The 15,603-nt window shown below is 34.4% G+C and overlaps 1 protein-coding gene and 1 long non-coding RNA gene across 2 annotated transcripts; both read left to right on the top strand.

Annotated features, from left to right (window-relative positions):
• Window positions 1-10,856: 10,856 nt before the first annotated feature.
• LOC107843509 (eukaryotic translation initiation factor 1A) lies at window positions 10,857-13,880 on the top strand. The gene is made up of 2 exons (XM_016687818.2): window positions 10,857-11,245; window positions 13,501-13,880. Exons 1-2 carry the CDS (start codon window positions 10,991-10,993, stop codon window positions 13,681-13,683), a joined length of 438 nt encoding a protein of 145 aa, XP_016543304.1. The 5' UTR covers window positions 10,857-10,990; the 3' UTR covers window positions 13,684-13,880.
• LOC124898925 lies at window positions 11,252-11,561 on the top strand. Its single transcript, XR_007055920.1, has 2 exons — window positions 11,252-11,447; window positions 11,478-11,561. It is a non-coding gene; the product is annotated as an uncharacterized LOC124898925 (long non-coding RNA).
• Window positions 13,881-15,603: the final 1,723 nt, after the last annotated feature.

The following is a 15,603-nucleotide window of genomic DNA, read 5'->3' as shown; positions in this document are numbered from 1 at the left end:
AAATTTTGGCTCAATTTTAAAAAATTTAGGTTAGGAATAAGTGAGATATTTTTTATTGGTGCTATTTTTTATTACATGATGCAGGTGGGTTTGTTGGTAAAAGCATGTTTGAGTGAATTACTATTCTTAAAACTCTTAGGCTCAAGTTTGTGACTCTTGTACTTGTTGGCTTAATTTTGAATTTGTGTTATTATTGGTTAGGAGTCTATGATGATCCTATTGAGTTGAGCATGTGCCATGTGTGTGTGAGATTTTTTGTACATTCTTTGTTGCATATGATGTCTAAAACTTGCCCGGTGTGTGTGTGAAATGAAATAAAGAATGTGGGTTTAGGAGATGATATAGGCATTTCTTTGATAGCCTTGTTTTATACCTTCTTTTACCTACCCTTATGCATTATCCTAGTTAACCCCCATTGAGCCTTAAGCTTTTTCTCTGGTATCCTTATAAGTAGCCTAATTCCTTCTTTGATAGACCATAATTTAATCCAAAAAGCTTCTAAGTGCTTTTAATAAAAAAATTAATTGTGTAAGGAGTTTGAGAAATTGAAGAAGAAAAGGTGAAATTGATGCCCCAAGGTAATAGTTATTGGTGTATAATTAATGTGTGGTGGATGATTGTGATATAATTTATGCTTACAATATTGTCATGATTATGAAAAAAGAGAAAAATTGATTCTTGTGGGAATAAACAATACGCCCATCATGTGTTTGTAAAATTACTTAAAAGAGATGGGGCAAAAACAAAAGTTATGGATGAATGAATAAGTGTAATTTGGTTGTTAGAGAATGATTTTAATTGCATAAAAGTGATGTATTAAAACGCTTAGAGAGGTTAGTCACTATTCTCAAATAGTTCCTATCCATCTCTTAGCCTACATTACAACCCGAAAAAGTCCTAATTGATCATAAACTTTACATTCAACTATTAGTGAAGCACTACACTAAGGGCAAGCCTATGGTTTCCTACTTGTAACTTGTGAATTCTTTGTGAGAGTGAGCGTAATTTGATTCTCCAGCCTCACGTCATTAAACTTGCATTCCAAATACTCTGTCTTGCTCCTACTCAACCTGAACCCTTTAGACTCAAGAGTTTGTCTCCACACCTCTAATTTATCATTCACACCCCCCTCCCCGCGTCTCATCAATCAAAATTACATCATCTGCAAAAAGCATACACCAAGGCACCTCTACTTAAATACGACGCGTCAACACATCCATCACCAAAGCAAATAAAAAGGGACTAAGAGTAGATCCCTGATGCAATCCTGTCAAGACAGTGAAATGCTCTGAGTCTCCTCCCGCCATCCTCACCTGAGTTTTAGCTCCATCATACATGTCCTTAATTGGTCTGATATATGCCACCGGGACTCCACTGACCTCCAAGCATCTCTAAAGCACCTCCCCGGGGACTTTGTCGTATGCCTTCTCCAAGTCGATAAACACCATATGCAGGTCCTTCTTCCTTTTCCTATATTGTTCCACCAGCCTCCATACCAGGTAAATTGCCTCCGTCGTTGAGCGGCCAGGCATAAATCCAAATTGGTTCTCCGAAATAGACACTATCCGTCTCAACCTCACCTCGACCACTCTCTCCCAAATCTTTATAGAGTGACCCAATAACTTAATACCTCTATAGTTATTGTAACTCTGAATGTCACCCTTGTTCTTATAAAGAGGGATCATAGTACTCCACCTCCAAACTTCGGGTATTTTCGCCGTCTTGAAAATTTCGTTAAACAATCCAGTCAACCACCTTAAACCAGCCTCGCCAGAAAACTTCAAAAAATCCACCGGTATCTCATCAGGCCCCGTCGCCCTACCCCTTTGCATCCTGCGAACAGCCTCTCTAACCTCCTCTATCTTAAAACGTATACAATAACTAAAATCCCGACACTCCTCTGAGTGCTCCAGCTCCCCTAACACAATAGCTCTATCCCCTTCGTCATTCAAGAGCCTATGAAAATACGACTGCCATCTATTCTTAATGTGGCCGTCCTCCACCAACACTGTACCGTCCTCCCCCTTAATGCACTTCACCTGGTCGAGGTCACGACCCTTCCTCTCCCTAGCCTTAGCAAGTCTAAACAACTTTTTTCCCCTCCTTGCTCCTGTAACCCCGCATACAAGCTCTCAAAAGTTGCCGTCTTAGCCGCCGTAACTGCTAACTTAGCCTCCTTCCTAGCTAACTTGTACTCTTTGTTGTTTACCCGTTTCTCTTCTTCGTCCTTACTCTCAACCAACTTAGCATATGCCCCTTTCTTGGTCTCCACTTTCTTCTTAACCTCTTCATTCCACCACCAATCCCCCCGATGATGCTCGGCCCGGCCCCTAGAAACACCCAACACCTCACTAGCATTCTCCCTGATGCACCTAGCCACCCTATCCCACATACTATCCACGTCCCCCCTATATCCCCACACCTCCATTCCCGCCAACTTCTCCCCTATCTTTCATACATTCACTGGCGTCATAACTCCCCACTTAATTCTAGGTCTACACTCCTCACCCCTTCACTTTTTATCCTTCTTTATACCCAAATCCATAACCAAGAGCCTATGTTGAGTCAAAAGATTCTCACTCGGGATGACCTTACAGTCCTTACACAACACTCTATCCCCTTTTCTAAGCAACAAAAAGTTAATCTGGGTCTTGGCTATCGCGCTTCGAAAGGTGATCAGGTGATCGTCCTTCTTAGGGAAGCCCGAGTTCACCACCACCAACCCAAAGGACCTCGCAAAATCCAATAGAGTAGCCCCCTCTTCATTTCTTTCCCCAAAACCAAAACCACCATGCACTTCACCAAAGCCTCCCGGTAACACCCCGATATGCCCATTGAAATCTCCTGCTCCAACAATCTTCTTCGAGCTAGGCAAGACTCTCACCACCTCATCCAAAGCCTCTCAAAACCGCATCTTCTCCTACCCATCCAAGCCCATTTACGGCGCATAAGCACTACACACGTTCAGGGTAAACCTCCAATGACCAACTTAGTAGTCATCAACCTATCGCTAATTTTTTTTACCTTTACTACTTGACCTCTAAACTCTTCATCTACTAAGATGCCAACTCCATTCCCACGCCTCTCACTCCCAGAGTACCAAAGCTTGTAACCATCCACATCCCTAGCCTTAGACCCTACCCACTTGGTCTCTTGAACTCACGTAATATTAATCCTCCTCTTCTAAGAATCTTCACAAGCTCTATGGACTTACCCTGAAGAGTCCGCATATTCCAAGACCCAACCATCAGCCTACCATCTCTATCCACATGTCTTCCTCTACCGCCCCTAAGGCCAAACCTTGGCCTCCCTCCTACCCCCGCCCTTTCCTCTTTCCCCGCCCCCATAACAGCCCCCTCCCCCAACCCCCTCAGACATGACCCTATTCAACCATCAACGCCCACAGCCACTACTATAAGAAAATATAAGAAAATATAAACAATGGTAGTAACAAAGCAGCAGCAGGAAATACAAGGCTCACACAAATTAGAAGAAATAATCAAGAAACAAAACTAAACTCAAATAGGGAGAAAAAATAAAACTGAGGTAAGGACAAAACTAATAGTAAGAAAAATACAGCACACTAATGGCCTGGCACAAAGTAAAAGACAAGGAGCAAAATAATATAAAGAAATCAAACTATATAAAGTTACGAAAGAACCAAAGTTTGGATGTCACCGGAACGCCTCCGTGCTGCTGATCCGGCAATGTTTAAAGTATTTTTCAAACAAGTTTGTACTTAATTGAGTAATTTAGAGTTCAACCCAGAAAACTAGTGTTACTACCTTGAGCTAGTTGTGTGTCTAGTTGATCTCGTTGGATTCTAATGTGTTTAATTTATTTCAAATATTTTAATGATGTAATTATGAGTGGAACAACTTATTTGTAATGAGCAAATCTCAATTTGATCAAGTCAAGAGTTGGAATAATAAATGGGAGATCATTGTGAATTTATCTTATCTTAGTTCTTGTTTTGATTTATCGTTGAGAATATTGTGTTATTTTGATCTTTAATATGTGGTGTGTGATATTGTAGTAGGATTTGTGAGATGAATACGGTGATATATTGATGATTTAAAGACCAAATTTTATTGGAAATACACTACAAAAAGCATGGACAAAGGATAGGACATTTTATACTTAACCAAAATCTTTGAAGCAAATTTCAGTGAGTAGATGCTAAATTGACGCGGCGCATCGGTCCAACAACGCATTCAGCGACGCGTCACGTCGCTTAATCATTCACGGTTGCCGACACAGCTTGGAGAGTTCCTATTTTGAATAGAATTTAAGGCAAGTGTTTTAAGGAGGGTATAAGGAATCCTTTTGTTGACTTTCCTATTCCCACCATAATTAATATATTTTTTATATATAAGGAAAAGAAATCAAGTTGAAACAGGACACGACTGAGACACCTGGACATATACTATGTAATTGGAATTCGGTCGTTACATTTTAACCATTATTTTGACACGTAAGTACACGGCTGAACACTGTTTTGGACGAAAAGCAAGGTGGCTACGCGGTTTATTATATTTTAATTATTTTTATTTAGTTTTTAATTTTTCATATCATGTATTCAATTATTTGAATCATGATGATGAATATTAGTGATTAAAAATTCCCTCTTTGAGGTTAAAGCCAAGAACATGACTACTATTGTTTTGGATTAATTTCGTTAATTATGCTTATCATATTTGGTTGTTTGTTTATTCTTATTTTAATTATTTTATGGATTGATCACCCATAAAATACATATATTGTTGACCTTTTGATCTCGGCAGAAGGAATAGGGAGATAAAAAATGGAAATAAAAAAAGTTTGGGTTTTTATTCTTTTATAAAATAAAGAATTAAACTTAGCGTTTAGGTCAGGGATGTACTTAGATGCCTTACTTGATTCATACGTAGGATAATAGTTTTAATTAACTTAATTGGATTATTACATCCCCGCTCAACGATGTAGTTGTAATATCTACATTAGGTAAAAGATTATAGGTTGGGAAACCATGATCATGCAATTAACCCTACGAATCAACAACCAAGATAAGCAAATTAGCGGATAAGATTCAATAACATAGTATGATTGTTCGGAGTGCTTTAACCCTGGCTTTACTCCATTGCTTGTTCCAAGAATTTATTTTTTTGAATTATTTATTTTGTTATTATTTACAAAATAATTCAAAATTCTCTTTTTGGTTACTTTCGCACTAAATTAATCTAGACAGTGAACTAAAATTAAATCGTTGCCAAATCAAGTCTCTATGGGATCGATATTCGACTTTCTTGAAGGCCACTATATTACTTGGTAGACTACGTACACTTGCATGTGCGCTTGGGCGTTGTCAGGGAGTTAGTAGATCGGTGGGGGAATGGTGACAGGTAACAAATTTTTTAATTTTCATTTTTTATTTTTGAAATTTTTCTTTTAAATAAATTCAGGGGTTGGTGGTTAGGGTGTAGGTAGGGGTAGATGGTGGGTGGGTGGGTGGGTGTTGGAGGGGGTATAAAAAGTGGGGGTGGGGTAAGAAATTATTTTTAAAAGAAAAATTATTTTTTTAAAAAAAATATACTCTCTCCGTTACATTTTATGTGTCATCATTTCCTTTTTAGTCCGTTTGAAAAAGAATGTCATCTTTCCTTATTTGGTAACTATTTAAAGATACAATTTCACTTTTACCCTTATTGGTCTCACTTAATTAAAAAAAAGACATTAAGACATTTTTTGAGAAAGAACAATTTGATAAATATTACCAAATCTTTCCTTATTTCTTAAACTTCATGCCCGGTCAAATGGCGACACATAAAATAAGACGGAGAGAGTAACTTTTTTGGGGTAGGGGATCAGGGTAAGGGGTGTGAGTGTGCATTGAGGCAAAAAAGGAGAGGTGAGGGTAACTTTTTTCGAAAAATTAGATATCGACGGTCCGTATTAGCATGGGCCCAATTTATGTTATTTTTTTGTTTTAGTTTATGTGACACAAATAGAATTTAGATAATCAATTGTTAAAATAATTTAATTTTTGAATTATTACGATTAATAATACCTTTTCTTTTATTTCAATTTAAGTGACATTAATATAATTTCAACAGTCAATCAAATATTTTATATTTTTAAATTTTTTTAAGTTGTTACTTATGCAATTTATAATATTTTTTACATAATTTTTAAATAAGGTATGAATGCTCTTTCCTTCTAAGTTTATATATATATATATATATATATATATATATTAATTGAGTGTCGAAATTTTATCTGTGCACATCTGAAAAATTATTAGATTTCTTTAATTAAAATTGTAAATTAGACAAGTTTTTAGTTTTAGAAAAAAAGAAAATGAAAAAATATCGAAGCGGCCTGATAAATTTATATGAGTAAAATATTTTTTACATAACGTTAAAATTTTTGCTTTCATTTGAAATGATGTAAATGATTATAAGCCGACAGATAATTAACGCCTATAGTTTAAATTTCAAAATTGATTATGCTACTCATATAAAAATTAACATAATTTTATCATATCCAATACTAATCATCGATAACTCACAGGAATAGTATATTAATCAAGTACGGGATGCCATGTTTTGCATATACAAAATACGACATTCTTACATGTTATTGGATAGTGAATTATGCTCACCTCTCACAACAGTAACATTTTATTATATATTTTTCTTTATTTCTTTTTTTTACTTAATACATATTGACTCAACACAAATCTTAAGAAAATAGTCATTAGAAATTTTAAATTTAAATTTACTAAAATAAATAAGTAAAAAAATTAATTGTGAATATGAAAGTCAAGTAAAATAATAAAATTTATTTACTTTAAATATCATGTTATAATTAATTAATATAAAATTATCATCTTATTAAATTTATTAATTTTATTAAATTTGACAATTTAAATTAAACTATGACGATTTTGGAAAGTATTATGGGACCTACCCGTCATTATATTTTGAGAAAAGATATAAAGTCACCACTGAATTTATCCGAGATTTGTAAAAAGACACTTTAATTTTGCAAGCGATCTATTACCCGTCTAAATAATTTTAAAGTAGTATAAATAGAATTTTTTTGTTCAATCTCAGTTGCAAAGAAAAAGTGTCAATCACGTACCAATAAATGCTTACCACGTGTTACATTTATCTAATATCCTAATATTTATTTTTATTTATATTTTTTCTTATTTTATTTTTGTTTACTTTTTTCTTTGTCTTTTCTCCTTCCTTTCTTCTTCAATCCTATTGTGTGCTAATAAGACCAACTATTTGCTCCACTTTCTTCGTGTTTCTTCTTCAATTTTGTTGCTGATTATCTCTGACATGGCTATCATCACCATTATTTTTTTTGATTGAATCAACAGCATTGTGGCTATAACTCCATCTCCATTATGTCTATTATTAAATATAGCCAAATAAAAAGTAAAATAAAAAAAATTAAAATCTCCACAAAATTATGGTAAAGTTTTGATCACTCATTAATAAAAAATAATGGATCAAAATATTTTGATAAACCTTCTCAGTTAAAAAAAAATAGACGATAATTATAAATTAGAGTAAAAATTTATCAAAAAAAGACCTCGAAGGAATAAATAAAAATGAAAAAAAAACTACAAAGAGAAAAGTAAGGAGGTTAAGGCCAGAAATTAGGCCTGCTGAACTATATTTTTCAAATGCATTTGCTTGCTAAACAACTGAAAGAAGGTTCTGCAACTATATATGGATACTTCAAGCAAATACATGAATCCGTTTTGTTTGAGATATTGGAGAGCTTTGCTGAAATTTGTAGAGTAACTTGCAAGCTCTCTGACTCACACAACTCGCTCAAATTTGATCCTTTATGCTACTGGCTAGGCATTTAATTTTTCATTTACTTCTGTCTTTTCCTTTTGCATAGTATAATTTAGAATTCCTTCTTCTTTATTTGGTCGGTTTAATCAAAAGAAAAAAAAAGATTAAGAAAAATCTTGATGAAATGAAGAAGATGAAGAAATAATGAACAGAGAAGCAATTATAAAAAAAATAACAAAGAATAGGTGTCTAATTGTGGATCTTCTCAAGAAAGAAGATGAAGGAAAAAATAATAGAAAAAGTAGAATGAAAATACATAAAGTAAGAAAAAGTGGTACTTTTTAAATTAAATAAATACTGAAAAATAATTAATGTTGCTTATTCACTCGTTATAGGAGAGTAAAACACACTCTAAATGTCACCTCAGCTTCTAAGGAGGCTATCGATACATACTGAAAAAGAATAAAAGGGTAATAGGTCGCTCGCAAAATTAAAATGTCTTTTAACAAATTTGAAACAACTTCAATGGTTACTTTATGTCTTTTCTCTTATATTTTAGGATATTTCAATGTAGCTTGTACGGACAATCTTGTAATTAAATAGAAAAAAGATGGACTTTTTGAAAGAGCATGATCTGTAATTAAATAAAAGATAGTGGACTTTTTCTAAGACTTTTAATAAGATACCAATAATGCGGTAGAAAAGATAAATTCTTTAAGCAAATAATCTTGTAAAATGACTAAAATACCCTCAACCTGTTATTTAATTTCTATAAGCTAACATGTTGAAAGTAGCTTTTTTAATATATAGAAAATTATGTCTTTTTTTGTGGGGGTCAGGGGTAGGGGGAGGAGGATGGGGTAGGTGATAAAAAATCAAGTTGATATGTATATAAAAGTTTTAAGTTTTTGATTTTAAGAGTTAAAGTGGGTGGAATCATTTTTATCTAATCCATATTTAACCATATATTATATGGATGGACTGCAATCCAATCCATTTAAGCTTAATCCATATCCAATTCATTCAATTCAATTCGATCCACCCATTCGTCACCCTTAAGTAAGAGCACAATTAAAAAAAAAAAAAAACAATGATATACCATCAAATCGGTGGTTTCGCAAAGTAAATATTTTCATGACTACTAAATCATGAAATCATACCATGCCATACCATACATTTTACACTTTATTTAGATGATGGTTTCCCATAATTCCATAATGTACGATATTATATGGTATGATATTCAACTGTACAATATAGTACAATACAATGTTTGTATGGACTGTATCATTCACTTCTGTTTAATAATAATTTTATTATTTGATTTGACGGTATGAAACTGTATTGTAATTGGTAAGTTTACTAAATGTCCGTAATTATTATAAATATTAAATTTATCATTAATTTTTAAGAAAAAATTCTCCCTGCTAATTTGTCTCAAATTATGCCATGTAAATATATTAAGTTGTTAAATTCATGTAAATTCTAATAAAATCAATAAAATAGTAGATCAAAATAAATGTAATAAGATTCTTTTTTATAGTTACAAATTTCATTTTTTTTGAGTGTCTTGAGATGTGATCACCAACGATAAGTATAAAATTTGGATGCATTTTTTGTGTATGCATGAGTGTGTTCGGTATGGAATTCAAAAAATTATTTTTAGAAAAATAAATTATTTCTTATTTATTTTCTTGTGTTCGTTACACAAACAGAAAATATTTTCTAAAACTATTTATATATTCTACACAAAACAATGAAAATAAATTGGATAAAGAGGTGGAATAAAAAAAATTTGAATATTTTCTTAAAAAAAACATATAGGTGACGGTAGTGGAGTGGGAATATGGGTAGGGTAGGGGTAGGGGTAGGGAAGGGGGTAAGAATTTTCTTTTTGATTTTTTATAAAAATAAATTAAAAAAATATTTTTTTTAATGGGTTGGAGGTGAAGTAAGAATTTTTATTTTGAAACTTTTTTAAAAATATTTTTTTAAAAAAATTTGGTGATGGTGATGGTGGTGGAAGGGGTAGGGATAAGGGGTGAGATAAGAAAAAAATAATTATTTTTTTAAAAAATAAAATTTTTTAAAAAGTTTTGGGTGGGTTCGAGGTAGGAGGTGGAATAAGAAAAAGTTTGAAATTTTCAAAATTTTTTTTTTTCTCCTTGGAGGGTGGGGATGGGGTCGGGTAGGTGAAATTAAATAATATAAGGTAAATGATAAAATATAATTATATAATATTAAATAAGAATATAATTGAAAAAAAAACAATCAAATCATAAAATACCACTAGATTTGTAGTTACATAACGTGAGAGTTTTCGTGGTTACCAAATCATGAAATAAAATCATACCATACCATGTATTTTAAAAATCAATCAAAATACATATGGTTCTCTTAATAATCATATCATATCACGAAAAATTATTTTCCAACCAATCCAAACAGAGTGGAAAGGAAAAATCAAAACAAACATAATTTCTTTAGGGGTCGTTTTGTGTGAGGTATAAGAGATAAGTAGCTCTGAGTAAAATGAAAGATCATTTTATCCCATGTTTGATTGAAAGTATTAGTTAATATCGGGATAATTTATCCCACCATTTACACCATAGTGATGTGATAAGTTATCTCATATGGATGGTGAGATTAGTTATCCCGGAGAATCCCAAAATAAATTATTTTGAAATAATTATTTTCCAACCAAACGACCCCTTAGTAATAATACCATGAAAAACCACCATCCAAACAAAGGGTAAAAATCGTTTCAATTGTGAAACAAGTCACCATAAAATTTAGCTATCTAAAAATTAGTTACTATATTTTAAAATGAACCAAAAATAACATTATAATTACAAAATAATTAATTCTTAAATAAGATATAGCATATATATTTTTAAACTAAATGTGAGAAAAATTTATTCTAAAATGAATTAAAAAATTAATTATTCTTTTATCCCTCACCGGCCGTAAAGGAAAAAAGGTAGAGCAATGCCATGTTGAATAGTGAAGCTTTTTGTCCACCACACGTGTACAAAAGGGTAACTTGGTCCTAAGATCCACCACAACTCTCGTGGCTTTAACTCTTGCACCCAAAAGAATCATATAGATAGAGGAACAAGAACGCCCCCTATTTCCAATTTAGGGTCTCTTCCTTCTCCAATCGAAAGAGAAGCAAATCAAAGAAAGAAACAAATATGCCGAAGAACAAGGGTAAGGGAGGTAAAAATAGGAAGAGAGGAAAGAACGAAGCTGATGATGAGAAAAGAGAACTCGTTTTCAAAGAAGACGGACAAGAATATGCGCAAGTCCTACGTATGCTTGGTAATGGAAGATGTGAAGCTATGTGTATTGATGGTACTAAACGTCTTTGTCATATACGTGGTAAGATGCACAAGAAAGTTTGGATCGCTGCTGGTGATATCATTCTTGTTGGCCTTCGTGATTATCAGGCAAGATCACATTTTTACACCCTTTTCTTCTATTTGAAAAATTTGTTGTGGTTTAGTATCCAAGGGTGTGACCTCGTGGTCGATAAAGGGGTTTAAATCCTAGCAGAGACGAAACTACTAGTGATTTTTTCTCATCTGACATAGTTTTGGTGGACAGAGTTATCTGGTATGTTTGGTACGTGTTGCTGGTGGGAGGTGATAGGTATGCCGTGGAATTAGTAAGAGGTGGGAGGTATGCCGTGGAATTAGTAAGAGGTGGGAGGTATGCCGTGGAATTAGTAAGAGGTGGGAGGAAGGTGGCTCGGACACCACAGTACAAAAATAAAAAAAGAATTTGTTGTGTTTTTAATGTTAAATGGGGTAGGGAAATGTGAAGTAGGTGAGGGTTTACAAGGTGGGGAATCAAACCCTCACGAACAAGTTGAAAATTCATGTATCCAACTAATTGAGCTATTAAGATTACCTAGAAATCTGGTGTAATTTTTGTTCATGCCCAGATGATTTTCTTTTTGTTAGTTTCTACTCTGTAGTGTAAAATTTTGACTATCAGGCAAGATCCAATTTTTTCGATAACCTTTTCTTGTCTTTGTATTTTTGATAAATTTTGTTGTTTTAATACCAAAGGTGTGTTCTAGTGGTCAATGAAGTGGTTAAGAACCATGAGGTAGCAGGTTCAAATCCCTGCAAAGACAAAAAGACTAGGTGATCTCTTGCCCTCTGTTTTAACCTTGGTGGACAGAGTTATTTGGTACCTGTTGTTGGTGGGAGGTGATAGGTATCTATTGGAACTAGTCGAGGTGGTGGCGAGATGGCCCGAACACCACAGTTATTAAAAAAAAGAAATTTGTTGTGTTTTTTTTAACGAAAAGAAAATTTGGTCTAATTTTTGTTTGTGCCTAGATGTTTCCTTATTGTTAGTTTCTATTCCGTAGTGTAAAATTTGATCACCTTGACTAAATATATCGATTCTTCAATGAAGAAAGTAGAAACGGGATGATGTACAGACATAGTCTCCTCTATATTAAGATAGAACTATTGATTCCATTTTTTTTTTTTTGGGGGGGGGGGGGGGGTGAAGGGCATAGAATGACCGAGGATTTTAAGTTAAATGGGAGAATATGCTATTAGTAGGAACATGCTATCACATGGAAGTAGCAAGTTTATGTATGATTGACAGTTGTGAATGAAAGCCGGGAGGAGTTCCCTGTTATTGTGGGTTTTCTCCGGGGCTTTGCGCTAAGCTCATGTATATTTACCCTTGTTATGGGATGGGCTAACCGACGGTATGCAGGATGAGGTTGCATGCTCTTTGCAAGCAAGAGTTTGTGAATTGATGGGACTAGTGAGGTGGTCATTCAAAAGCTCGAGCGATGAAGCACTTTAGAGAGTAAGGGACTTCATATAAGTTAAGAGTAGGACAAAATTTTACTCACTGAAGATTAGCCAGATTTGGAAGTCGAGGTGAGATTCGATGGGGTTGAGGTATCTAATTCTTGACAGTTTAGATGCTCAGTGTTCTTGGAGAACGGAATGATAGATGAAGATGTTACACATTAGATTTAAGTAGTATCGTTGAAATGGAGGAGTGCAACAGAAGGGTTGTAGGAAGATGCTTATCAGTTAAAAGCAAGGTCCATAGAACAAGTGAAAGGTCACATCTTAAGCCCAACAAGTCTATAAGATGTATGTTGTGGATGTTAAAATGGATATGTGGTCATACAAAGATGAGATAAGATAATAAATGATTGCATCTATCAGCACAAGTAGCATGTTGAGGATAAACTGAAAATGTTTCTTGAGATGGTTTGATCTCGTTTTATGTAGTCCTCTAGGTGCACCGGTTATTAGATTGCACTTAGAAAGAAGTTACCTCAAGAGATTTAGACTATCTCAAAAGATCTAGCAAGAGATGGAAAACAATGGAAGTTTAAAAATCTGTATAGGTGATAATATGTAAAGACTAGTGCTTACTATAAAACTCAGTATATTCGAGAATAACCTCTACGGTATATTAGAGAACAAGTAATGTTTCCATAAGCATGGAATATTGGAATTATTTTGGACTCAACCAGAGCATTGGATAATGATGATTCATACAGCTGACATCAATAGCTTGGGATTAAGGCATTGTTGTTGTTGTCGTCGTTGTTCTAATTGGAAATTTATTTTATTTAGGTTTGCTTTGATGGGATTTGGAAATTTATGTTCTAATGTGTATATTGCTTTTTTTTAACTTGTTATTTTGATTTTGCTAGGATGACAAGGCTGACGTGATCTTGAAGTACATGCCTGATGAAGCCAGGTTATTGAAGGCATATGGAGAGTTACCAGAGAATACAAGGCTTAATGAGGGCATTGCTAATGGTCTGGATGAAGAGGATGACAATTGTGCTGATGATTACATTGAGTTCGAGGATGAAGACATTGACAAAATCTAATCTAAACTCAAAACTGTTGTTAGTGAATCCTGTCATAGGCCTTACTAACATTTTTGTGGCGTTCTTTTTCCATAAACATTGAAAGAGTATTTTTGTGCATCGTTTGAAGTTGTATGATTGAGCTTTGTGCATTGGAGTTCTGTATGGAAACTATGCTTCCATGAAACGAATGGAATATTCTAGCTAGTTTCTGTTCAGTTATGCTCGTAGTCTGGCTATCTGTTGGTGGATGGTTTGCCTACATTACACTTCTGAAACGTTTGGGCGTCGTCACATTTTTGAATTGGTTGCTGTACCTCATTACAGGTGCTTCATCTACTTACATGAGCGATAATTTGTAGAACATATGTGTACCCGTTTCTGCTCTTTAAGTTGTTTTCCGAGAACAGGAAACTTGGATTTGAGGATGTGGGTGAGTAGACTTCGATTGCAGAATCCTAGCCTTTAGTTTTTGTAGGGCCTCTAGGTTTACAGTTGGACCTGTAGCTGATTAACTGATTTCTTAGGTATTGGTCTAGAGTTTTTGCCTTTATTAGGGTAAATATAATGAGGGATCTGGACTCAGTTCATCACTACCGCTTTTTGAATAGTTTTGTAATGTGTCGTGATGATGCTGGATCATGAATTTTGTGGATAAGCGAACTTAAATGGTCTGACTTGTTTCCTTCTTTTATTTGTTACACTTATTATTTTGAGGGGTTCATGCTGTTTGAGCAAACAGAGTTTGAAGGGAATCAACTTTGGAGTTCTGAAAGTTTGTCCAAGTAGGAGCGGGTAACTTTTTAACCAAAAATAATAAGAAGTTCGTCCAAGTAGGAAGTTTAGAATCTTTTGGGTTTGTGTTTTTCATTTGGGAATTGCAATTGTTCACTCCCACTAGGGCTTTCTGTTTTCTTGTAACCATTAGGGCTACAGATTCTGCAGAATTAAATTCCAATCCTTTCCTACTACAAAAGCCAAGATTTCTCACTGGACCAATGGCAGTGTTGCCTTCTTAAGACTCATTCTTGAGTTCTTAGGAGATTAATTTATGATGCTGTCTGATGTTGTGTTGCTTTAAATAGTAGTTCAGTATCCCAGTTTTTGCCATCTATAAAAGGCTTGCGCAGAAAATTTGGTGCGGAGTGGGAACTCTTAAGGCCTGGCCATTTGCTGATGCAGTATTATGTAAAGTTGGCCTGGTATGAATGTCGTCCTCATATTTGGTGTCAGCTATGCTTATTGAAAGGAAAAAGTTACTTTCAGACGTCCATTGTCTACTGAAATATTTTGCAGTTGTTACACTTAGTAACTGGAAAAGATTAGAATGAAAATGTTTGTGCAATAAGAGAATTTTGCTGAAAGGTTCAGTAATAATTGAAGACGTAGGAGCCAAAACCAACTGAATCATCGAAGGCATATGTCGGTGTGTTTGGTTTGTTCAGTGCCTATTTCTACGTAGCTAGAGACAGCAGCTCAGTGTGCTGCTTTAGTAGCCTTCTGCAACCAAACATCAGCTGTTTTGATCTTCTTTTGGTGAAAGTACTTTTTTTGGCTCATGAGAAGAAGTTGATTGCCGCTTATGTGATTGTGTTGCGGACATGAGAAGAAGCCCCTACCAGGTGAGATTAGTGCAGAAAGAGCGACTATACTCGAGCTCTTGATCCGTGTTTCTGGAAGCTTGTGGTTTATGCGCGCCATTGGATTTCGAGTTTCTTTGATGATCAGGTCTTTTTTCCATGATAAGATTTAGATCTCTTCTGGGTCCGAATACCAAGAATGATGAAGGGCTTTGGTTTACTGTTTTTCTATCCATATTTCCCAAGTTCTAGTCGAGACTTGATTTGATAAATCATAGCTATAGAGATAGCCGTTTAGAAGATAGTTTCTTACATAAGTTTAGATGTTGATACATCTATTGTACTACGGAACATTTAGTCA

This window comes from Capsicum annuum, chromosome 5, assembly GCF_002878395.1.
Source record: "Capsicum annuum cultivar UCD-10X-F1 chromosome 5, UCD10Xv1.1, whole genome shotgun sequence".
NCBI classification, from domain to species: domain Eukaryota; kingdom Viridiplantae; phylum Streptophyta; class Magnoliopsida; order Solanales; family Solanaceae; genus Capsicum; species Capsicum annuum.
Note: the sequence above shows the minus strand (reverse complement) of the source record. Positions and strands in the feature narration are given on the sequence as shown.

Coding starts and splice junctions, on each gene's coding strand:
- LOC107843509 (XM_016687818.2), top strand. CDS start 10,991: ATGCCGAAGAACAAGGGTAAGGGAGGTAAAAATAGGAAGAGAGGAAAG. Junction 11,246..13,500: donor TTGGCCTTCGTGATTATCAG/GCAAGATCACAT, acceptor TGATTTTGCTAG/GATGACAAGGCTGACGTGAT.